At 40.5% G+C, this 26,192-nt stretch overlaps 1 protein-coding gene across 2 annotated transcripts in view; it reads right to left on the bottom strand.

Annotated features, from left to right (window-relative positions):
• The window catches only part of B4GALT6 (beta-1,4-galactosyltransferase 6), a 71,410-nt gene that overhangs the window by 6,988 nt on the left and 38,230 nt on the right, over positions 1-26,192 (bottom strand). For both annotated transcript variants that reach the window (XM_066352834.1, XM_066352835.1), the window contains exons 4-6: positions 16,917-17,041; positions 9,668-9,784; positions 1,673-1,860 (exon numbers count right to left, since the gene is read on the bottom strand). In XM_066352834.1, the coding sequence (XP_066208931.1) occupies positions 1,673-1,860; positions 9,668-9,784; positions 16,917-17,041 (430 nt within the window). The remainder of the gene's footprint in view (positions 1-1,672; positions 1,861-9,667; positions 9,785-16,916; positions 17,042-26,192) is intronic.

Below are 26,192 nucleotides of genomic sequence, written 5' to 3'. Positions count from 1 at the left end.
AAAAACAACAACAAAAAGTTAAAAATGGAACTCCCAAAACAGAAAAAAGAAACTGCCATATGACCCAGTGATTCTACTTCTGGATATATATCCAGAACAACCCAAACAGTAATTCAAAAGGATACACAGGGGGTCCTCAGGTTACAACAGTCTCGATCTATGACATTTCAAGTTTATGATGCTCACTCCCATAAAGACTTAAAAATATTGAGACGTGAGTGTTTCAGCTTACGCCGTTAGCATCGTCCTTACAGACTACGTGGCGAACTAGCTGGGCTGTGCCCTGCAGAAGAATATGTGGTAACGGTGCATGAGTGAGGGAGTTGGCGTCCCAGTACACTTACCTAAACCTTTTGAACTGTTAAAAGCGCAAGTGTTCCATTGTGTGCTTTGGTTGGCTTAGTTGTGTTTTTATGTTCTAGTTTATGATTTTACAACTGTATTAGGATAGGTAAGCGACTTAGGCTAGGATGTGTTTCGATTTACATCACTGTCGTAGGAATGGAACTGTGTCATAACCTAAAGACCCCTAGAATGCACCTCTATGTTCATTGCAGCATTATTTGCAATAGTCAAAATATGAAAGCAACACAAGTACCCATCAATAGACGAGTGGATAAAAAAGCTGTGGTACATTTATACAATAGAATATTCCTCAGCTATGGAAAAGAATGAAATCTTATCATTTGTGATAGCATGAATGAACACAGAGGGTATTATGCTAAGTGAAATAAGTCAGGCAGAGAAAGACAAATACTTTATGATGTCACTTACATGTGGAATCTAAAGAATAAAATAAACAAATAAACAAAACAAAACAGACTCATAGAGACAGAGAATAGACTGATGGGTGCCAGCAAGGAGGGTGGTCGAGGGACTGGTTGAAAAAGTTGAAGGGATCAGGAAGTACAGACTGGCAGTTACAAAATAGTCCCAGAGATGTAAGGTACAGTATATGGAATATAGCCCATAACAGTGTAACATCTATGTGTTGTGCCAGGTAGGCACAGGAAATTCAGGGGGAACACTTTGTAAAGTATATGATTATCTAACCACTATGCTGTACACCTGAAACTAATACAGATTTTAAATGTAAACAGTAATTGAAAAAATAAAAATAAAAAAGGTACTGTCACAGCTCTGATGACTTTTTACATTACAATGTATCACCAGAGAATGAAAACATTTGTTTCTTATTATTGAAAGCATGTCAAGAATCCATAGCTTAGAAAGATGATACTCTGCAGAAGGTGAAGCAGAAGGGAGACACACAGGTGCTGTGATCTACACAGGGCAGACCCAGCATATGTGATCACACAGCAGTCCTGTACATGGGCTCTATACTCCAATGAATGAGGAAACCAATGTTCAGAGATACAAGTAACTGATCAAATCCTACAACTTAAGTGTGGAAATCAGAAGTTAAAGCCACATTTGCTTGACTCTAGAAGCCAGGCTTTTTCCCATCACCCCACACGAAACTCTGCAGGAGGAAGAACCTAGATGGTCCTACAGCCTGCCTTTCTCTGAGGACAGGTTGGAGTTAAACATACTCTTCAGGCTATCAACAATCTCAGATGCTGACACAGAATGATGATACTGTTCTGATGATATGGTTTTGCATACATATATACACTATTACATAATTTCAGGAGGACTGCACATTACTTACATATACATGTATTTATCCAGCTTTGCTGCAAAATGACGTGGCATTTCTCCACATCCATAATAGTTCCGATCGTTTTCGGGTAGATGATCCACGTCATGGAAGATGACACAGTCCCACACACTGTCTTTCATGGCTTCTTTGAAGCCCACATTGAAAAGCATTGCACGGTTAAACGGCTGTGTACCGGTCTTCACAGGGAGGAAAACAGAAATGCTACTTAGGCTTTGTCATCTGATTGTTTTCCAAATTTTCTTAAGTTGTTAAATCATTGTCAAATAATAAATACATCTGAATCAAATAGATAAAATAATAAACCTACTTATGGATGTTCAACTATACCATTTAAATTTACTTACATTATTTTATACTTGGTAAATTCTAAGAAAACAATGTCATTATTCTAGTCCATTGGTTGATCACCACATTTATATAATGATAGCATATATGTTTCTATTTTACTTCTAATATATCAGAATATAGATTATTTATAACCAGAAAAAAATAAAGCCATTAAAAATCATAGAGGCTGTGCCTGCCCTGTGGTGGCACAGTGGATAAAGTGTCAACCTGGAAAGCGGAGGTCACCTGTTCAAAACCCTGGGCTTGCCAGGTCAAAGCACATACCACAAGCAACCAATGAACAGCTAAGAGTGAAGCAATAACTTTGCGTTCCCCCCCCAGCTCCTTTCTATGTAAAATCAATAAATAAAATATTTTGGAAAAAAAAATCATAGAGGCTGCATTTTTTTTAAGCTTCCCACATGCTATCAAAACTAAGAGAAGCAAATGGTCCCTCCTCTTATATAACAAGGCCAGGGAGAGCTAAATTTGATTACTAATACTTATAATAAAGACAAAGACAGTTTCAGAGACCAAAACAATTGGAACTTATCACAGAAAATCTAACTTCTTTTACTAGAACCATTTTCTCTTATTACTAGGGAAAATACATTAAAATGCATGGAGAACAGATAGTTCCTATTTTTATTATTCTTGCTCATAGCAAATACCAAGAATATTTATGAAACAAAAAATGGAAACTTATGGCATAGATCCCAACTTTCTATATTATAACCACTTACCTTTTTTTATAACAGAAATTATATTAAGGTACATTGACAATAAAAAAGTTTCATTCTGTATCTAAAGAAAATTAAACAGCAATCACCTAGGCTTTAGCTACAGTTCTCAACATAATTTCCAAAGCATAAAACAAGAAAGGACTATGACAGAAGCGAAGGAGACATATGATGCAGTTAGCACCGGAGTGTTGCTCAAGGGTGAAAAACTAATTTTCAAATCCTGGATCCTGCACTAACAGCAGGTAATAAAAACCACTTTACTTTTCACAGTTTCTTTCTTCGCTAATGAAATGGAGAGAATAAAAGAGAAAGGCGATTAAATTATAATGTTATTACTGGTACATCAACATCAGTTTGAACTATTTTCCTTTAAAATTTTGAAATTTGTTTTTATTACTCCTTCTCCGAGGAAACACCAAGTGGCCATGATGCTGTCGGAGGGTGCAGAGGCCAGGGACCCTGGAATGAGAGGCTGTGGTGGCTTCTCTGGAGGATTTGGCACCAGCATCCAGGACTGAGGTCGTGGCCAGAGCCAGGGTCGAGGCTGAGGCCCCAGAGCTCATGGAGGCAAGGCCAAGGACGGGAGTGGATCCCTGCAGCACGCTGGACTGCTTGGGAAAGAATATGAAGAGCAGGTCCCTGGCGTAGACCTCTCTCTTCTCCCTGCCCATCAAGGAATTTGAAATCACTGACACTTCCCTTGGGGCATCCTCGAAGGCTGAGGTTTTGAAGATTAGGCTGGTGCAAAAACAGACACAGACTAGCCAGAGGACCCCGTGCAAGGCATTTGTCACTATCGGGAACTACAATGGACATGTTGGTCTGGGTGTCAGAGTTCAAAGGAAGCAGCAGTGGCATCATTGAGGCCATCATCCTGGCCAAGCTCTTTGTCCAGATGGGGCGAGGTTACTGGGGAACAAGATCAGCAAGCCCCACACCATCCCCTGCAAGGTGACCGGCCCTGTGGCTCTGTGATGATGTGTCTCATCCCGGCCCCAGGGGCAATGGCGTCACCTCAGCCCGTGTCCAAGAAGCTGCTGCTGATGGCCGGTATTGACGATTGCTACGCCTCGGCCAGCAGCGGCATTGCCACCCTGGGCACTTTGCCAAGGACACTTTTGATGCCAACCCTAAGACCTACAGCTATCTCATCCCTGACCTCTAGGACGAGACTGTTCCCTATCAAGAATTTACTGGCCATTTGTAGAGACCCACACCAGAGTTTCTGTGCAGATGACCCAGACTCCAGCTGTGGACACTACATAATTTTATATCATACAAGAAAAGCAAAGTGAATTAAGCCTGCTAAAAGTTTGTTTTTATTAAATGTATACATAATGGCTTATAATGAAAATAAAAAGTGATATTTCTTACCCATCTTCATGCTCCAAATCAATACATTTCTGCTCCTCTAACAGTTTATTCTAGTACTTAACTGCATATTTCAACATAATGAGAGTTCTGATATGTCCTTGCTTCATTAGACATTCATTAGACTTTTGGTATTGTCTATTGACTTCCTATGGTTTTTTTTTTTTGGTTTTTTTTTGCATTTTTCTGAAGCTGGAAACAGGGAGAGACAGTCAGACAGACTCCCGCATGCGCCTGACCGGGATCCACCCGGCACGCCCACCAGGGGGCGATGCTCTGCCCATCCTGGGCGTCGCCATGTTGCGACCAGAGCCACTCTAGCGCCTGAGGCAGAGGCCACAGAGCCATCCCCAGCGCCCAGGCCATCTTTGCTCCAATGGAGCCTTGGCTGCAGGAGGGGAAGAGAGAGACAGAGAGGAAGGCGCGGCGGAGGGGTGGAGAAGCAAATGGGCACTTCTCCTGTGTGCCCTGGCCGGGAATCGAACCCGGGTCCTCCGCACACTAGGCCGACGCTCTACCGCTGAGCCAACCGGCCAGGGCGACTTCTTATGGTTTTGAAGGATCTACACTATCACACTCACTGCCTCTCCATCCATTCTCCCAAAATATATAGTTATATCATAAGTTTTGGTTAAGTCAATAGTGTTTCTATTATTAGGATAATGGAAATATTTCTTGAGGGCTAAGTGAATTATTAGTTTTCTTTCTCAAACTGGAATTAAGAACTGTCTTTTGTTTTCTTAGTTTTCTATTACTTTGCATAAAATCCCAAATAAATATGCCCTATATCTATTAATAATTGATGTAATCATTCAAACACATCAAATCCACTATTAGTTCTTTCCTCACCCACCAAACCCAGCTCTAGCTCCTACTGCCCACAGTTCTTGCTCCAGTCTGGATTGGTCTGACCATGTACGACTTATCATCCTGGGAGTTCTTCATTCTCTAGATTTTTCTGTACCTTTTACTTAGCTTCCTCAGTCTGCTAAGGCACATCCCTCAGCAGCTTCTTAAGGGTCCATGGAAAAAATTTTGTAGTCCATGAATAATTGAAAATGCCATAAGTCTATCCTCACACTTGATTGATATTTTGGCTGGGTAAAAAAGTTCTACGTTGGAAATTACTTTCCCCTAGATTTTAAAGGCACGACTCCATAGTCTTCTAGCTATCATCATTGCTGTGCAGGTTTATATAATAATGATATAAATCATCAGTAATTTTTCCTACAGAATATTTTTGATATCTCCCCTTTTAAATTTGTATTCTAAAGTTTCAAAATAATATGTTCCATAGTGGATCTCTATTTTACTCGGGTATACATGTGGGCCTCTTTAATCTGAAGACTCATGGCTTTGTTTCTGGGAAATTTTCTTATATTATTTTTTTGGTTATTTTCCCCATTATCCTACAGTTTTTTGCTGATATATTTTCCCAGAATCCTAATTAGTGAATGCATTCATTATCTATCGATGTGTAACAAATCACAGTAAAACTAAGTGGCTAAAAATATAATAGTCATTTATTATGCTCACAGCATTTGTGGAGAGGAACTGCTGACAGCATAGCAGAGATGCCTTAACTCTGCTTCACGATCTGGGCCCCCAATGGAAGATCCATTTCCAAGGTGGCTCAGCCCCATGGCCAGTGAGATGATACTGGCAAGTCAGTTCCTCTCCACAGGGCTGCTTGAGCATCCTAACGACATGGCAGCTGGCTTCCCTGAGAGTGAGTGATCCAAGAAACTAAGCAGAAGCAGCAATGTCGTTTATGACCCAGCCTCCAAAGTCACATGCTGCCACTCCAGTTCGCTTGCCCACACTCCACCTCTTATTCACTGCAGGAGATCACACACGGGCCTGGCTGTAAGGAGCTGAGGCTGCTTGGGGCCAGTGAGAGGCTGGTCACCCTGTGACGTACTGGAACTCTTAGGATGATTTCCTATGTTTTCATTCTATTTCTGGGAGTTGTTTTCTCAAGTTTATCTTCCAGCCATTCTATTGAAAGTTCTCTTCTAGTTCTCACATTTTCATCTTCAATTATTTTCTTGTTCTGATTATTCTCTCCTTAGAGTATCCTGTTTTTTGTTTCACAGATTCATTTATTCTCTGTGGATAAGGATTATGAGCATCTATTGTTCAGCTCTTTCCTTTTCATAGATTTCCTCTATTCCCTCCAAAGTCTCTATTTTTTATTTCTTACTCTACCTTTTGTTTGACTGGTTTTGTCTCCTCTTGTGGAGGCTTTCTTCAAAATTGAGGACCCTCAACTGCTCATTTATGTTTGAGAATAAGGCACTAAAAAGCTGAGGGAAATGGCCACATATGTGTGTGAGGATGATGGCATACCACTCTAAACTCAAACACATACACACACACATACACAAGAAAACCTGGCATCACTGGTCTGCATTGTTCACGCTTCACATCCAACTCATCAGCAAATAACATCACTTCAAAACCCAATATAGGCCCTGACTAGTTGGCTCAGCAGCAGAGTGTCAGCCCGGCGTGTGGAAATCCCAGGTACAATTCCCGGTCAGGGCACACAGAAGAAGCGACCATCTGCTTCTCCATCTCTTCTTCCCCTCACCCCTCCCACTGCCATGGCTCAAATGAGCAAGCTGGCCCTGGGTGCTGAGGATGGTTCCATGGCCTCACCTTTAGGTGCTAAAATAGTCAGTTGCCAAGCTACCGAGTAATGGCCACAGATGGGCAGAACATCAGCCAAAGGAGGGTTGCTGGGTGGATCCTGGTCAGGGCACAGGCAAGAGTCTGTCTCTCCGCCTGCCTGCCTCTCACTTGATTAAAAAAATAATGTAGCCCTAACCCAACCAGTGCTCACTTCCTCCCATAGCAGCCCAACTCAGCATCCCTCCTACCTGGGCAATTGTAAAAGCTTTCTAACTGTTCTTGTTTTAGCACTTGTTCCCCTCTGTCTATTCTCTGCACAATCATCTTGTTAACACAACAGTTAGATCATGTCATTCCTCTACTCAAAACCTTCTAGAGTCTTCCAATCTCATGTGGGATTGTCCAAGTCTCACCCTGGCCTTTTAGGTCTTTCATTATCTGCTTCTCATCCCTCTCTGGTTTTCTCTCTCACAATCTCTTCCATTCATCACTCCAGCTAGACCTCATTGCCCACACACACCGTGTATCCCCTGCTAAATGCACATCCCCAGACATCAGACCAGCTTGCTGCTTTACATTATTCAGGGCTGCTCCAACCTCACGTCCACCAAGAGGTCTTCTATGAATACTCTGTATAAAAGAATACAACTCCCTCTCCTTTGCCCTGACTCTTAGCTCTGAGCACCGGCTGACATACTACACAATTACTTACCGCTTGTCTCTCCACAGAAAAATAGCATTACCTGGTTTGTTCTCTTTTGTATCTGCTCTGTTGAATGAATGAAAATGGGTTTTGTTGAGGTGATAAAGTGATAAACTGGTCTTTTCCTATAGAAACTTCCAAATACAAGGTTGGGCATCTTTTTCCTGAGGCTAATCTATTTCTCTAATGAAGAAATCACTTACACCCTACCTCAGCTGAAAAGGTTGGGCAGATTCATACAAAAATTCTGTCTTCAAGAAGCCAAACAGGAAAAAGGCCTGAGGGTCCCTCAGGTCAGCATACAAGCTTACTTAACCCTTCTGTTTTGAGGCCCCAAAGGACAGCGCTGTCAGCACAGTCAGGACCTTCTCTAGCATTGTTACTCCAGAGAATAAATTCTCGTTCTCCACAGGACACAACAGAGCATTCCACCTGGCAACACAAGCAAAACCGGGGAACTAGGGAGTTGATGGTTTTGTGATCACACTTTCAAATAATCCCCTTCCTTCAGCCCACTGCTGCAGTCCAACTTCTGTGACAACTTTCAAGTGCTGAGAATGACAGGGTTTGTCCCGTAGATTGATTCAACCTTGTCACAATCACCCTTACCACGCACTTGGGCTGGAAGAGCCTCGCTCTGCTAAGGGAGTTGCCAGTGGTCCGCCTGCTTCTCAACTTCCAGAAATGTGCTAAAGTCTCCAAACTACTTCTACTTCTTTGCCCTTGTGGCTTAATATGTTTTTTAAATATTTTTTCTTCATTCTCATTTCAGGAGTTTAAAAAGACGAAGAGGTAAACATGTGTACAGTCTGCCATATTTAACTAGCACTTGTGAGCTGCCCCCATTGCTTAGCTCTTCTGGCCACCAGTCCAGCAGAAAGATTACTCTTCTATTTCATCTGTGGTAAAGATGCTACTCCTCAAAGTGACACACTGTCAAATACACCGGCCTGAATTAATATTGATCGAGGCTGAGATTCCAACTTAAGAACTTTGTAAAATATGGATCACAGTTGCTTTGCAGAGATTTCTTAGTTGCATACACAAAATAATTCAATGGTGCTGGACTCTCAGGAGAATATGCCTTTAAAAGCACAGGCAGATAGCTCATTTCCCAACACATTATGGAAATTGAAGTTTTCAAAAAGGAAACTAACAGTTGATAAAACTGACCTAGAAGTTCACACGTGTGGCTATCACATAAGCAGCTAAACTTTTTATTTGTTATCAGATTTCAAAAAGCCTATTCTCATGGTATAGGTTGTTATATAAAATAGTATATATGCACTCTGTACTATATCATCATTATATGCACAGAGAACAAGTCTTAAAGGGTGATATACATACAGAGAAGTATAAATTGTATTAAAAACTATACCCAGGAGAATAAATAAGAGACAAGACGCTAAGAGCAAGAAATTAAAAAATTAAATTAAAAAAGGATTCCTTAAAATAAATTACACAGGAGTAGTCAGAACACACAATATTACAATCCTGGGAATAAAATTTGAATATTTTTTACCTCAAAGAAAACCCATCATCTAATAATATAAAATAGGTCACTTTCTGTCTACTGATATATAAGGAAATACATTTTTAGTCAGGTTTAGTGTAAGTAAAGAAGAAAAAGGAAAGATCAGGATAAAATGAGTTCATCAATGTAAAAACCAGAAGTACCCAAATCATATGTATTTGAAACACAAACAAATTGTACAGTGATAGAAATTATAAATAGAATTCAGTGATAAAATTCAGTAAATGCCCTAATGTTTGAGAACTGGAGTGGGGGAAAGACCAAGAAAAAAAATCAAAGATGACATTTTAAGTATAAAACTAGGTAATGGCAGAAGTAGAAATAACAGAAGTGTGGAAACTATCTCTAAGAATGAAAGAAATTGTGTGCATGAAATACCAAGACAAGAAAAATATTCAGAGAGAAAAAAATTAGCTGCAAAAACAAAGAATAAAGAAAAAAATTTACTTTATCAGGTAAGCTATAAGATGATTAAAAATGATAGGAGCACATCAACTGACAAATGGATTCACAAAATGTGTTATATAGCACTAACAGTTCAACCTAAAATTCAATTATACCCAAATATAAAACTAAGGATTTGAGTTACCTGATTAACCTTAAGCTAAAGATTTTTAATCAAACACATATGCTCTAGTAGACTTGATTACCATTTTGAAAAATATCCTCACCTGTTCAATGACATAAAAGGCAAATTCCAGCCGCTGTTTCTGGAGCATTGGAATCAGGTGCAAGAAAAAAATTGGAAGATGTTCATGGCGATTACGGAAAGGAATGAGGATTGCCACCTTTAAAGCAAAATAGTCACATAGGTAAATAACACAGCAACAAGCCCAAGAGGTAAAGAGGAATATCAATCCTTAAAAACTTATAATGGTTTTAAAGTTACACTCTTAAGACTTTCCTCATCAAAGAGCTAACAGTGAGCAGAAACTGACATGGCCCTGCCTTCGTGCCACTTATGGTCTTCTGTACCTGGGGGGGGGGGGTAGGTACAAATGGGCTCCTAGGGCCATTTTAAGGATTCTGGTCTTTATCCTATGAACACCATGAGAAGTTGTGGAAAGATTGAAAACAAGGAATAAAATCAGATTTGGTGATGGCAGCGACAACAATGGAGAGTTGACTGTAGAAAGCCAAAAAATGGACTCGGGGAGGTGGTGTGAAAATGAATGCAATAGCTGAGACAAGAGGGTGAAGAAGAGAGGTGCATGTTGTTCTGAAACATGTAAGACAGGGGTCCCCAAACTATGGCCCGCGGGCCACATGTGGCCCCCTGAGGCCATTTATCCGGCCCCCGCTGCACTTCCGGAAGGGGCACCTCTTTCATTGGTGGTCAGTGAGAGGAGCATAGTTCCCACTGAAATACTGGTCAGTTTGTTGATTTAAATTTACTTGTTCTTTATTTTAAATATTGTATTTGTTCCCGTTTTGTTTTTTACTTTAAAATAAGATATGTGCAGTGTGCATAGGGATTTGTTCAGTTTTTTTTTTATAGTCTGGCCCTCCAACGGTCTGAGGGACAGTGAACTGGCCCCCTGTGTAAAAAGTTTGGAGACCCCTGATGTAAGAGGTAAACAGGATTTGTTTATGGGTGAGATATGAGAAGTGAAAGAGAGGGAGGTGTCAAAAGTAACTTCTAGGTTTTAAGGGAGATCATAAATAATAACACTATGGTGCTTTCATTGGATTTAAAACAGATGCCACATAAGTATCTATTATCCTACACATGGCTTATCTGACTAGAGGTGTTTTGAAGAAATATAACCAATGTGTCATGGAATATACATAAAGTTTGATAATTATATTAATGTCTTTCATTTAATAAAAATGCACAATTAATGTTTTGCTATATTTTATGTTCATTTCAGTGGTAGAATAATATTCAGGTTAAAATAAAATTAACAATAAAACTATGTTAAAAATGTTGAGCTTAACAAGCAGCAAAGAGTAATATATCCTTGATAAGTCAAAGAAATATGTTCATAAATACCTCCCAAAAGAAAAACAACATATCTGGAAATAAGAACAGTTTCTGAGTAAATCGATCTATTGTCTAACAGAAAAAAAAATTTATTGGAACTATCAAAATCAAGACTAAGAAAACATCATCTATATAAAATGTGTCAATGAGACATGAGAATAAATGAATAATTATTGATCATCACTTACATCCTCTATTTTCTGGACCTAAAATTTCTCATACAAGCCAAGTCACCCTGTAATTCAGTGTGCCTTTGAAATAGCTTAAATGATGTTTACTCTAAACATTACTTTCTTGGCAATTTTTGAGCTAAGCTGGCTTTAGTATAATTGTAAATTTTCTAATAAAAAACTAAAATTAAAATAAGTTTTCCACACATTATAAATTGCCAAATCATTAGATTTTCAAAGAACATTAATTAAAATATATCTAATTAAAATATGTGTCACTCTACATTCTGTATTTTTAAACACAATCTAAAGTGGCTATTACAAAAAAAAATTATTGAAGAACTTAATTCTGGGATTTATTAGAATTTCACATCCACCAAATAAATTTTACCACTGAACAAATAACTGTGAATGACAGAGTACACAGGCTGAGGACCTGATGCTACTTGTAAAGTCAGGACATGGCATTAGATACAGCAAGTAAAAAGCAGTAACATTTATCATGTATTTTATATTACCAGGATCATAAATGAGAGAAACTTTTAAATTCTTAAAATAGTTTTATTTCGTGTGAACAAAGGATGACTTAGTAAACTTAAAGATGTCTATACAAAAACTCCCCACTCATGTTCCCTTAATGCTGAGGGGATAGCAGAAAAATGGCTGCAATGAGGCTGATATTTTCATGTTTACTTTGTTTTATATTTGCTCAGTGGTAGGTTCTAAAGAGGTCTGGGACCCCTGCCAGCCCCACTTTGGATCCCATTACCCTTTGCTTTGCCCCATATAGTACCTCCTCTTGGTTTACGAACCTCAGGCCACAAAGCTGCCAGAGCAACCCCCTCCAAGAGTCCTTTCCACACACCCAGGGCGGCTCCAGCTGGGGCTGGGCACTCCCTCCTGACTGGGAACTGGCGGAGGGCTTCAGTATCAATCAATTTAAGAAATTCCCAAAAGAATACAATTCCCAAAGCAGTTCAGAGACCCTGGGTTTTCTCTTAGGGTAGGAAAATTCTATGAGAAGTAAAAAGGAGAGAAAGGGGCTCTGGCAGGTTGGCTCAGTGGTAGAGCGTTGGCCTGGCGTGCGGGGGGACCCGGGTTCGATTCCCGGCCAGGGCACATAGGAGAAGCGCCCATTTGCTTCTCCACCCCCACCCTCCTTCCTCTCTGTCTCTCTCTTCCCCTCCCGCAGCCAAGGCTCCATTGGAGCAAAGATGGCCCAGGCGCTGGGGATGGCTCCTTGGCCTCTGCCCCAGGCGCTAGAGTGGCTCTGGTCATGGCAGAGTGACGCCCCGGAGGGGCAGAGCATCGCCCCCTGGTGGCAGAGCTTCGCCCCTGGTGGGCGTGCCGGGTGGATCCCGGTCGGGCGCATGCGGGAGTCTGTCTGACTGTCTCTCCCCGTTTCCAGCTTCAGAAAAATACAAAAAGAAAAAAAAAAAAAAAAAACAAGGAGAGAAAGGAATTATATGGTCAGTGAGGAACTAGCCACAAGCTGGTTGCCTCAAACATAACGTAAACGGGCTAGGAAAGCAATTAAGGAGAGTTACAGATTGACGGGAAGAAGCTATTAAAGAGTTCCGGAGTCCATACATTTCAAAGTTTGTATTATTCAAATATAATTAGGCTGAGTGATGAGTTAAACATATAAGAATAAACAAAGGCAAAGTCATAGCCCTTAATATAATAATTTCTTCAACGAAGCATTTAAATTATTAAGAGATGTTTTTGTATTTGATCTTATAAGGAAACTGAGAATGTCATAAGAGGGAAAAAATGCCAGTGTCTTGGCAAATTCAAATAAGCAAAACTGTTGTTTTAATAGCGGATCAATGTCCACATTTAAGTTACCAAAAATTTTGAATGGTATGCGTAAAGCAAAGTTTTTATTCAAATAAAGCTGAACAATGTCTTAAATTTTCACTCCATACATCCCATCTTGCAGCTGTGAGATGACATTCTCAATAGTTTACAATTTGTTGTCTAAAAAAAGAAGACCTCAGTGTTCTGTGATAATTTATTTCAAGGTTTAATAGCCTTTGTTTCAGGACATACTTTTTCATATGTGCCCTAATTTGCTGTCCAAGCCACTCGCCTGCTGATGCATCGCCGGTGGCAATAAAGAACGTCTGGTCGTCACCTTCTGAAAAACACACTTCATCTTCAGGCATCTCCCCTCACCTCTTCTTGTTCAGGCAAACTGATCCCATTCAGTCTGCTCTTGCTTGAAAACCACTAACCTTACTGAGTGTCTGCATCTATTTTTCTTCCTTGCTTATTTTCTCCTGTACTCACCAAGAGGAGATAAGCGAGAAAAATGTTTCCTACATAAATTTCCCCCACCAAGTCTTTGTCCTACTTGCAAACTTCAACCACACCACCAGCTACAGTGTCCCTAGATGACATGGCTTCAGACTTGCCTGCTGGAAGGGTGCACTAGCTATTCGCCACTAAGGCACAGTGAAAGAGAAGCCACGAAGCTCGTTCTCCTGTGCTATTTTCAGGTCCATCTTCCCCTTCCTCCTCATTTCCAGTACCGACAGGAGCTTTGCCAACAGGAGGCACTCGATAAAAAACACAGGTTCTTGGTCCTTGCCACCAACAGAATCAGAATGTTTCGGGACAGAGTTTCTCAATGTTCCTTTTGGCCAGGCACCCCATGTAGTTCTGAGACAGGTGGCTAAGGCCCATCTTTGAGGAACCATGGCCTAGAGCTGCAACTCCAGGCCTCTGAGTAGGTAACACCTTCAAGCAGCTGCCTGGTTCTTTGAGCTTTTAGGGTCCAGGGGTCTCAAACTTGCACCCGCGGGCCGCATGCGGCCCGCCGAACAATTTTGTGCGGCCCGCAGACTAATCCACGGGCCGAACAATTTTGTGCGGCCCGCAGACTAATCCATGGGCCGAACAATTTTGTGCGGCCCGCAGGCCGCAAGTTTGAGACCCCTGGTTTAGACCAAAGTTGTTCAGGCTGCTACCGGAACCCTGAATGGAAAGGCAATGTCACAGGTACAGTGGTACCTTGAGATACGAACAGACCAACATACGAAATTTTTTTAAGATACAAGCTGCGACTCGGTTCGTATTTTTGTATGAGATCCGAGCGAAATTCTGAGATACAAGTCGTGATTTGGGAAACTGCCGCTAGTTGGCGCATTGGCGCACGGGTCCAGTATTGGCAGTGTGATATACTACGAGTTGACTGACTTACAAGCTCGGTTACAGAACGAATTAAATTCGTATCTCAAGGTACCACTGTCTAGACTTCCATCTCTTATTTCCTTTAGAAACAAGCATCCAACCTGGACTAAATCTTCCACTTGAGACTGCAGTGTTCGGAAACACCGAGGAACCGCTGGATCACTTGCTTTAGAAGATCTCAGTTCCAGTTAGCTAGCCATCAATTAATTGATTTTTTAACTTCTTTTTTTTAAAGAACCTCAAATATTAAAATCAAGTTGGTAGCAGATGTTTAACATAAATCTAGTTATTTCTTCTTTCCCTCCGTGGTCCAAGATTAGAATGGGACACTGTTAAAATGTAAACAGGTAGGGAGGAGGGGGTTATCTAGTTAATTAAGTATGGCAACGGCAGGTCACCTCTGAATGATCTCTGAATTTCCTCGCATATCTTTAGGTGCATAGCTCAGAACTAGAGTGTATTCTCAGCAGAGTTTGTGCAAAGCTGAGATAAAAGAAGCATTACCATAGAGTTCCTAATTAAAATAAGTTAATTTTTAGATCTCTGAATTAGCTTGGTTTTAGAAACTCTACTTTCTTTTTTATTTTTATTTTTTTGTGACAGAGACAGAAAGAGATAGAGAGAGGGACAGATAGGAACAGACAGACAGGAAGGGAGAGAGATGAGAAGCATCAATTCTTCGTAACACCTCTTTAGTTGTTCATTGATCACCTTCTCATATGTGCCTTGACCAGGGGGCTCCAGCAGACCGAGTGACCCCTTGCTCAAGCTGGCGACCTCAGGGCTTTGAACCTGAGTCCTTCACGTCCCAGTTCAACGCTCAATCTACTGTGCCACTGCCTGGTCAGGCAAGAATTCTACTTTCAATACTGTCGTCCACTGATTCACATGGAGTTGATAGTCCACTAAAACCTCTTAGTAGGAACTACATATGTGTGATATACCTGTCTGACACAGAGCACTAGAGAAAGGACAAGAATACTTCATTTTTTAATCCCAAATTATTGTGCACCAGAGCCACCCAGCGCACACCTGAGGGGTACAGTACCCGGCGTGAATACCTGTCTGAGGACCCGCCCCCATGCTAACCCACAGCCTCCAGGACTGAGTACGCCTCTCTTCCTCTAGCATCCCAAATACATACTCAGCTACCAAAAAGGAAAACTAATTGTTTTGTCCAGGACATTTTTAAAAAATGGAATAATATAAATTGGGTCACATTATATAAACAAATGTGAGAAAAATCAATCATGAAATATGAAATGATTCACTTATTAACCGAATCTGATCTGGAAAACAGCATAAGACAGTTGTAAAATAGAATGCTTCACCAAAATGTGTACCGGAATTCATTTAAGCATCTTTACAACTTAACAGGGCGTTTGTCATATAAACTCAATTCCACACTAATGGGCTCAGTGCTTACCTTATATGGCATGGACAAAGGTAGATCTACAGTTGTAATACAAATAATACAATAATTAATAAATAAAAATACAAGAATAAACTGTTTCACATACTCACAACTATAAACCTACTTTTGCCCACACCTATACATGACAACATGCTCCGCATCAGGTGTGCAGATATAAATAATACACATCCCCAAGTACAAACATTCAAGTTGAACTAAGTAAAACACTTTTATCATAATCTCAACAGCATCAGACTTCTTTCCAGCAGTATTTCTTTTTTTTGTACCAAAAATAAAGCCACAAATATTTCAGCAGAATACTAAGATGTTAAAAGACACTGAAAACCATTCCTAGATTAAGGTTATGTCACAATTCTTTAGGAGACATAACATTTAACTTAATCATACATAGTTTTCATTTGAATGATGTCAATACTGCTTCCAACCCAACCATAAAAACATTTCATGAATATGCACTTACTCAATTTCATAGTATTGAGAGCAAGTCAAATCTAACCCATCGTTTCAGTTATAAGCAGCAGATGCAGGCCCTCTCCCTTATAGTTTTTCAAAATAAAACATTAAGTAGAATTCTGACATGACCAAAAGATAAAAAGTTAGTGCTCTGCCTTCTGCAACAGAGGTGAAGAGCCCCAAGTTCCCCTTTCTGTCTCACAGTGACCTCTGAGCCTCCTGAGACGTCTGGGCTCTGGGGAACAGAGCTTGAAAACTCTAATGCTAGACCCACCTGGAAATCAGGATATTAATATCTCCCCATGAGCTCTCCCAGGCTGCAGGACTTGGTGGGGCTACGGCCGCAGGTATCAGTCACCACTAGGGACAGCTGCAGGATGCAGAGAAATCATAGCCTCTCCTCCACACAGAACAGAACTGAAGAAAATCTGTTACCAGGATCTCTCAGACTAGTCATAACACATGAGCCTATACTCTGTATATGCAGAGATGCAGTTACAGTCTTCAGCAGTACCACTATTAAATCACGGTTGAACTGTGAATACCTTTACATTAAATACAAAAATGTTGATGTCTGAAATTGATCAACACTTAAAGGTGTTTCACTATATATTTTGAATCAAGCACACTTTTCCTCAAATGCAGAGTAATGTCACAATTACTTATGAGAAAATTGACCTCACCTTCCATCTGGGTTTACAGTCTTTAGGTCTCCAGTGACCTCCTGGTTCAATGTCTAAATCCTTGGAGAAGAGTTGATGAATTTCATCAAAACTGACTTCACTTACATTGACATTGAGAAATCCCCCTAGAAGGTCAAAAGCATAAAGAACCGTATTAATACATTTCCCCTCAAAGATGAAATCAGCAAAGCAACAATCAGTAGGTTAATTGGCATAACTTACTACCAGTTCAGTATGGTTTACTCCTGTTATCACCATGTAATTGTTTGTATCACCCCCTCTCAATTTTAGTTTGGATAAATTATATAGTCACACTATTATTACCTTTAGTAAATCAACAACAAAAAAAATCAAATTGTTTAAACATTTTGGTTTTGAGTAATAATATTTTAATATTCTTTGGAAAATGTCTGCATGTCATTACTACTTAGCACATCACTGCAATTTAACAAACATTCACGTATTTTAAAACTATTTTTAATTTCAACATAGTTAACATAAGGGATACAATAGCACAGTACAAAAGAGTTAATTAAGCAGTTAGATTGATTGGGAACTGAATCCTAGCTTCTGTACACTGGGGAAATTTTTTAACTTCTTTGTGCCCCAGTTTCACGATCAGTTAAAGGCAATGGTAATGCCTGCCTCCCAAAATGAGTGTGCCGATTAGATGAAATAGTGTGTGTGAAGGATCAAGTACAGTGTCAGCACAAAGGTATACACACTCAATAAACATCAACGACTATAACTGTCCTAGTCTACTTTACTGACATTTCTTTTTACAGAGACAGAGAGAAAGTCAGAGAGAAGGATAGATAGGGACAGACAGGAATGGAGAGAAATGAGAAGCATCAATCATTAGTTTTTCATTGCGATATCTTAGTTGTTCATTGATTGCTTTCTCATATGTGCCTTGACCGCAGGCCTTCAGCAGACCGAGTAACCCCTTGCTTGAGCCAGAGACCTTGGGTCCAAGCTGGTGAGCTTCTGCTCAAACCAGATGAGCCCGCACTCAAGCTAGCGACCTCAGGGTCTCGAACCTGGGTCCTCCGCATCCCAGTCGGATGCTCTATTCACTGCGCCACCGCCTGGTCAGGCCTGACATTTCTTAAGAGAGAAAAATCTGCAAATACAATTCTGCAAATTTATTTTCAGCCACTATCTCAATGCCCTTGAGATGCAAAACAGAAAAGCCACACACTTCTAAGATATTCCTGGTCCTCTAGGCACTTGTTCTCCAAATTAACAAGTAAGGATATGATATTACTGAAGGTGTTTTTACTAATAGGTTTTCCAATGTATACCATAGAAAGAGGAATGAATCTTGGATAGAAAATCATTTCCATCAACTTAATTAAAAACAAAATAAAGAACTAAGAGAACTAAATTCTTTCTAGCTTCTGTATCTCATAAAACAGAAATCAACCAATGTTGAGGTTTCCCATTTCAAGCATGCTGAGCCTCAGTGGCCTTGATTTCGCAACATTCAACACTCGGTTCCTCTCCAGGGAGCCCCTTTCCTCGCTTCTGCTATTCTGTATTCTATGAGGCTGCCACAGCTGCCTCTCCTCCCTTCCCTTTCCTCATCAGTAGCTTCCACTAAGCACTGAGGCATGCTAGAAAGAAGTATTTTAAAATGCAAATACCCATTAAAAAAATGCAAATGCCTAAGTTTCACAGAGTAAGCCAGGAAAAAAAATTTGCAATCTTCTGTCTGCCTGTTCTGCTGACAATGTTTGTGGTCTTTTATAACCAAATACCCTCCCTTGAGTAGGACAAGTTATACAAAATAGCTAATCTTAAAAAGATCAACTCTACCTATGAACTTGCAGAGAAATGATAGGTCAAATGTAAGAATGATCAGTCAGGGTAGGTACAGACTCTCATGACTCGGCTGACAGAAACAAAACCTAGCACTGTAATCAAATGAAATCCACACAAATAAATCTGACGCATTTAACGCTAGGCATGATTGCTAAAATTAATTAGGCTAAATAGTAGCAGTCCATATAAGTGACTGAAGTTGCTATTCTTTATGCACTCTTACATCAATCTTTGCCTTTTTCCCAGCTTTATGGCTTCAACAGCTGCAAACATCATTATTATTAGGAGTTTCTCCAGTATCATTTGCAGTTTAATTTTCATCTTGAACACCCATGTGCCGGCAAAGGGAAAGACAGGCCTTATAGCCTTCTCCTCAACCAACAGGGCCTCCCATGTCCACCACTCCTCCTCAGGGTCCCTCCACCCACATTCCGCAGCGGCCCTTAGCAGCCTTTCTATCTGCTACGACTCTTTGCTCTGAAATCCTAATAATCTGCTGCTGAATGCCCAAAATGACCCAGTGGCATGAGGCGGTCATGCCAGAAGTAAGAACAATGTCACTGTTTTTTCCCAGAGGGGGAGTGGATGTTCAGGACAGACACTGCCCCTCCCCTAACGGTGAAAGTGCGGTCAGAAAGAGAGAGAGAAAGAATAAACACTGATCATTGTGCGTGGAGGGGGGGTGATAAGGTGAAGATCCTGCTCACAGGATGGGCAGGGAAAGAACCTATTATAGCACGAGGCCAGGAAGAGACTCTGAGCAGCTGATCTAGTGGTGATGTGATTCCCAAGCTGTTCCCACTGCACCACTGGGGCTCCTTCCACCTCCTCCACACGCGGGGCTCCCCCTGCAGGTGTCACTTCAGAAAGTGCTCCAGTGCTTCAGAGCCAGGAGAGGACGCGGCCTGGACTGCAAGGAAGTAAGCAGTCAACCAGGCCAGACGCATCTGATGCAACTCGCCAAGATTTCAAGGGCACCTGAAGGGCAGGGATGCGAGAGCTCCACAGGAACTCCCAGCCTGCACTCTGCCTGGGCTAAGGCTGAGGGTTTCCAGTGAGGACATGAGCACTCTTTCTGCAATGGGAGATTAAAAGATTGGAAAATAAACAGATTGGCCTGAATCCATTTATCCGGCAGTGTAATCAATCAGCACAAAAATGTAAATACTGTAAGGTATGAAATCCTGACTCACTATTTGGAAGGTGGGAATGAGATAGAAAGGGGAGAGCAGGAGAACTGGGAGCCTGGAGAAAAGAGGGGTTACCAGTTAGCTAGAGGGTAGAGCGGAAGTGCAAGGGTCACCTGTAAACTACCTGGCCACCCGGCAACAAAGCCCAGGCCTCACCACTTCTGTTCTGCACAAAATAACTAACCGGGTTGCGCCCCTGGTCGGCCAGGACGTTTGCTGTAATTTCCTAATACGGAATGTTTTAGAAGTATATAAATTATATTTTTCATTAAAGAATATTAAAATAGCTGCAAGTAACAGTTAAAATGGCTATATATACATGGATATTTATAGATGAGATTATGTATAAATGTATAAACTTACTGCTAGATATACGAGACATGCACCAATGCCTCCCACTTTGGGAGGTGGGACCTAAACGGGCCAGGGGTCTGTGAGGGATGTGTAGGCCCAAACCTTAGGCTAATGGTAGTGTGGATGTATTATAGTACCTATCTATATTTACATTTTTTTTCTTATATTTCAAGTAAAATTTAAGGCACATACTCTCCAGGCAGAAAGCTGTTTTCTCTATATGTCAACAGTTTTAAATGACTATTTCATTCAGTTTGAGGCCTATATCTTTTTTTTTTTTTTATCTAAAGCTTAATTCTGGATACTTGGGCTTTTGTCACTGTTTCATCCCCAGGATTTCACATGTACACAGTTCAAAGGGCTGAGACAGTGGCAAGAGAAAGACTGGAACTTCCTCTAGAAATAATATCCCTTTGGGTAAATTCCTCTCCACCATGAGAAAACAATTTTTATGATAAGATGCCACCTTCGGAGAGGGAAAATGGTGACAGAGTAGGCAGATGTTAAAACTCCCATTTCCCAGAACCAAAGTGGATTGCAACTTAGGAATAATCATCTTGAAAAACCAACTTTGGACTAAACTAAGAGGAATCTATAACCAATCATCACTGAAAAAGCCACACTGAGACTGGTAGGGAGGGCGGACATGGAAAGGGCTGCCCCGCTCCCAGGAGCTAGAGGCAGCCTGGAGGGTCTCTCATGGCAGGGAAGGGTTGCCCGGAGAGTTGTGGGTCCTCAGCACCAGGACCGGAACCCCAGCCTGGAGCCCCAGAGACTGGAGGAGGTGTACGGACAGTATTTAACTGAAAGAAAAAGAGCTGGGTTACTGTTTGTGAGAGGGAGACAGAATTCTCAGACCCAGGCTCCATCTTAAAGGGACCGAGCACAAACCTAGTTCACAGCCACTTAACCAGGGCTCCGAGAGCAGAGAGCGCCAAGAGAACTAAAGTAGTGAAAGGAAAGTGTAGTTTCAGGGGCACAGAGAGAGATTGTGGGGGACAGCCACCCTGATCGCTGTGCTGGGTCGCTCCTCAAACCTAAAGTGACCATTTTTCCTGGGAGAACCAAGCCAGCAAAGGGAAGCAATTACCCCGCCCACCAGAGGCTTTCCTGTTCCAGTCAGTGCAAAGAGATGCTTAGAAGCAGGGGGGTCATCAGGGACACAGGTTTTGAGTGCTGAGGTCTGGGCTACACCGCCCCCCCAATAGCTGAGTACCCTCTGGAGGGTGGGAGGGCCCAGCTGCAGCGGCGGCTGCAGCGCTTAGCGCACGCAGCAGTGGAAGGTGGAGCCCAGCAAGGCAGCCCATGCTGCAGTGGCCGCAGGCAGAGCCCAGCGCAAAGCACAGCGACGGCAAGGGGCGGAACCCGGAGAGGAAGCCTGCACGCCCTGTGGGAGGTGGAACCCAGAGAAGCATCCCACATACCCGGGGGGACAAAGCCTGGCGGGGCAAGGAGTCCCCTGCACCCATGGGGAAACCTGAGCTGCAGCCCAGAAGCCCATGCGCCCAGAAGTGTCAGTGCTCAAGTGCCCAAGGAGGCAGTGGAAAGACAACACTTTGGGAATAGAGAGACCACACACACTGGCTAAGAGTAGATAAAAGCCAGCCTAGGAGTACAGCTAATATTTACAAGGGCATCAGGGCCCAGCAGAGGCAGCCACAAATTCTGGAGCATCTCTAGCTCCAAGAAAGTTGCTAAGGGCCAGACATAAAGAGTGACCCCCACAGGTCTGTGCCAGGTTCCAGCCAGGGAGGTCCAAGGCCAGATATGGAGAGCATCAGCTCAGGACCTAACAACACTAGTTAGAGTGGTATCTTAGGAAAGGCTCCTCACATATGACCCAGCTAAGGCATAAAAAACGCTGAAAGCAAAAAGAGCAGTAGCAGCAGACAAGTAGCCCACAGCAATTACAAACAACAGCTGAGGCATACCCAAGAAGATCTAGAAACAACACAACTGAAAGCTGGAGACAGACAACACCAACCCTATACTCAGCTAGCTATACAAACAACACATCCAAAGGAGCAGTCTATACAGAGACAAAATGGGAAGACAGAGAAATGCAATTCAAATGAATCAATAAGAGAAATCCCCAGAAGAGGAACTGAATGAGATGGAAATAACCAAGATATCAAATGCAGAGTTTAGAATAATGATTGTTAGGATGCCTGAGGATCTTAGAGCAAAAATAGATGGACATAATGAGCACTTAAACAAAGAGATAGCAGGCATAAAAAAAGGACATTAAAATCATTAAAAAGAATCAGACAGAAATGACAAACACAATAGCAGAAATGAAGACTACATTAGAAAGATTAAAAGCAGGCTGGATGAAGCAGAGGATCGAATCGGCAATATAGAGAACAAGATAAGCGAAAGCACAGAAGCAGAATAGCAAAAAAAAAAGATGATCAAAAAGTCTGAAAAACTCTAAGAGAGCTCTGTGGCAACATGAAGAGAAACAACATCCGTATAATAAAGATTCCTGAAGGAGAAGAGAAAGAATAAGGGATAGAGAACCTGATTGAAGAAAACCATAGCTGAAAACTTCCATAAATTGATGAAGGAAAAAGTCACACAAGTTCAAGAAGCAAAGAGAATCCCATTAAAGAGGAACCCAAAGAGACCTACACCAAGACACATCATAATTAAAATACCAGAGATAAGAGATAAAGAAAGAATACTAAAAGCTGCAAGAGAAAAGAAATCACCTATAAAGGAACCCCCATAAGGATGACATCTGACTTTTCAACAGAAACACATGAGGCTAGAAGAAAATTGCAAGAAATATTCAAAGTAATGAAAAACAAGAGCCTAAAAGAAGACCTCTTTATCCAGCAAGGCTATTGTTTAAAATTGAAGAGAAATAAAAATCTTCCCAGACAAAAAAAAAAAAAAACTCAAAGAATTTATTACAACCAAACCAATGCTGCAAGAAATGTTAAGGGGCTGACCAGGTGGTGGCTCAGTGGATAGAGCATTAGACTGGGATGCAGAGGACCCAAGGTTGAGAATCCTAGGTCTCTAGCTTGAGCGCAAGCTCACCTGGTTTAAACAAGGCTCACCAGCTTGAGCACAAGGTCGCTGGCTCGAGCAAGGGGTCACTTGGTCTGCTGTAGCCCCCCAGTCAAGGCTCATATGAGAAAGCAATCAATGAACAACTAAAGTGCCACAATGAAGAATTGATGCTTCTCATCGCTCCCCCTTCCTGTCTGTCTGTCCCTCTCTCTTTCACAAAAAAAAATAAAAATAAAAAAAGAGAAATGTTAAGGGGCCTGTTGTAAACAGATCAAAGAGGAAAAATATCTAGTAAAAGAGGAATGTAGATTTAAAGAATAAAATGGCAATAAACAACTACATATCAATAATAACCTTAAATGTAAATAGATTAAATGCTCCAATCAAAAGACATAGGGTAGCTGCATGGATAAGAAAACAAAGAACCTGTACATATACTGTCTATAAGAGACTCACCTCAAAACAGAAGATACACATAGACTAAAAGTAAAGGGATGAAAAAAGTATTTCATGCAAATGGAAATAAAAAAAGCTGGGGTAGTAATACTTATATCTGACAAAATATACTTTAAAACAAAGGGATAAAGAAGGTTACTACATAATGATAAAGGGAACAATCCAACAGGAAGATATAACCATTATAAATATCTATGCACCTAATATAGGAGCACCTAAATATATAAAGCAGATTTTGATGAACATAAAGGGAGAGATCAGCAGCAATACTATAATAGTAGGGGATTTCAATACCCCACTAACATCACTGGATAGATCCTCAAGAAAGAAAATTAACAAAGAAATAACAGCCTTAAAGGACACACTAGATCAACTGAATTTAATAGATCTCTTCAGAACATTTCACCCTAAAGCAGCAGAATATACATTCTTTTCAAGTGCTTATGGTACATTCTCTAGGATAGACTACATGTTAGAATGCAAAATGAGTCTCAATAAATGTAAGAAGATTGAAATCATATCAAGCATCTTCTCTGATCACAATGGCATGAAACCAGAAATCAATTACAATAGAAAAAATGAAAAACATTCAAACACTAGGAAACTAAAGAGCATGTTATTAAATAATAAAAGGGTTAACAATGAAATCAAGGAAGAAGTAAAAAATTTTCATGAAACAAATGAAAATGAACATACAACAACTCAAAATTTGTGGGACACAGAAAGCAGTCCTGAGAAGGAAGTTCATAGCATTGCAGGCATACCTTCAGAAGCAAGAAAAAAGTTCAAATAAACAACTTAACCCTGCATCTAAAGAACTAGAAAAAGAACAGCAATTAAAGCCCAGAGGAAGTAGAAGGAAGGAAATAATAAAGATCAGAGTGGAAATAAATGACATAGAGGCTAAAAAAACAATACAGAGGATCAATGAAACCAAGAGCTGGTTCTTTGAAAAGGTAAACAAGATTGATGAACCTTTAACCTGACTCACCAGGGAAAAAAGAGAGAGAACTCAAATAAATAAAATTAGAAATGAGAGTGGAGAAGTAACAACTCACACAGCAGAAATAGAAAGGATTGTAAGAAAATACTATGCAGAACTGTATGCCAAAAAATTAGACAACCTAGGTGAAATGGACAAATTCCTTGAAACATATAATTTTTCAAAAATCAATCTGGAAGAATTAGAAAACCTAAACAGACCGATTACAACAAATGAGATAGAAACAGTTATCAACTCCCAACAAACAAAAGCCCTGGACCAGATGGCTTCACAGGCGAATTCTACCAAATATTTAAAGAAGAACCAACTCCTATCCTTCTCAAGCTATTTCAAAAAATTCAAGATAAGGGAAGACTTCCAAGCTCCTTTGAGGTGAGCATAATCCTCATTCCAAACCCAGGCAAAAACACTACAAAGAAAGAAAACTAGAAGCCAATATCCTGATGAATTTAGATGCTAAAATTCTCAACAAAATATTAGTAAACCAGATCCAGCAACACATCAAAAAAATTATACATCATGTTCAAGTGAGATTTATTCTGGGGAGGCAAAGCTGGTACAATATTCACAAATCAATCAATGTGATTCATCATTTAAACAAAAGAAGAAAAACACACAATATCAATAGATAGAGAAAAAGTATTTGATAAAATCCAGCACCCATTTATGATCAAAACTCTCAGCAAAGTGAGAATACAGGGAACATACCTCAACTTGATAAAGGCCATCTATGACAAACCCACAGCCAACATCATACTCAATGGGCAAAAATTAAAAGCAATCCTTTAAGATCAGGAACTAGGCAGGGGTGCTCCCTTTCACTACTCTTATTCAACATAGTTCTGGAAGTCATAGCCACAGCAATCAGACAAGAAGAAGAGATAAAAGGCATCCAAATTGGAAAAGAAGAAGTAAAACTATCATTATTTGCTGATGATATGATACTGTACACAGAAAACCCTAAAGTCTCAGTCAAAAAACTACTTGACCTGATAAATGAATTCAGCAAGGTGGCAGGATATAAATTAGTATTCAAAAATCAAAGGCATTTTTATACACCAACAGTGAACTCGCTGAAAGAGCAATTAAGAAAACAATCCCTTTCACTATTGTAACAACAACAAAAAAATAAAGTACCTAGGAGTACATTTAACCAAGGAAGTTAAAGACCTGTACTCAGAAAATTATAAAACATTGATAAAAGAAATCAAGGAAGATACAAACAAGTGGAAGCATATATGGTTTTCATGGATAGGAAGAATAAACATCATTAAAATGTCTATATTACCCAAAGAAATTTATAAATTCAATGCAGCTCCTATTAAAATACCAATGACATACTTCAAAGATATAGAACAAATATTCCAAAAATTTATATGGAACTAAAATGAACATGAATAGCCTCAGCAATCTTGAAAATGAAGAATAAAG

Source organism: Saccopteryx leptura, chromosome 11, assembly GCF_036850995.1.
Source record: "Saccopteryx leptura isolate mSacLep1 chromosome 11, mSacLep1_pri_phased_curated, whole genome shotgun sequence".
In the NCBI taxonomy this organism is placed as follows: domain Eukaryota; kingdom Metazoa; phylum Chordata; class Mammalia; order Chiroptera; family Emballonuridae; genus Saccopteryx; species Saccopteryx leptura.
Note: the sequence above shows the minus strand (reverse complement) of the source record. Positions and strands in the feature narration are given on the sequence as shown.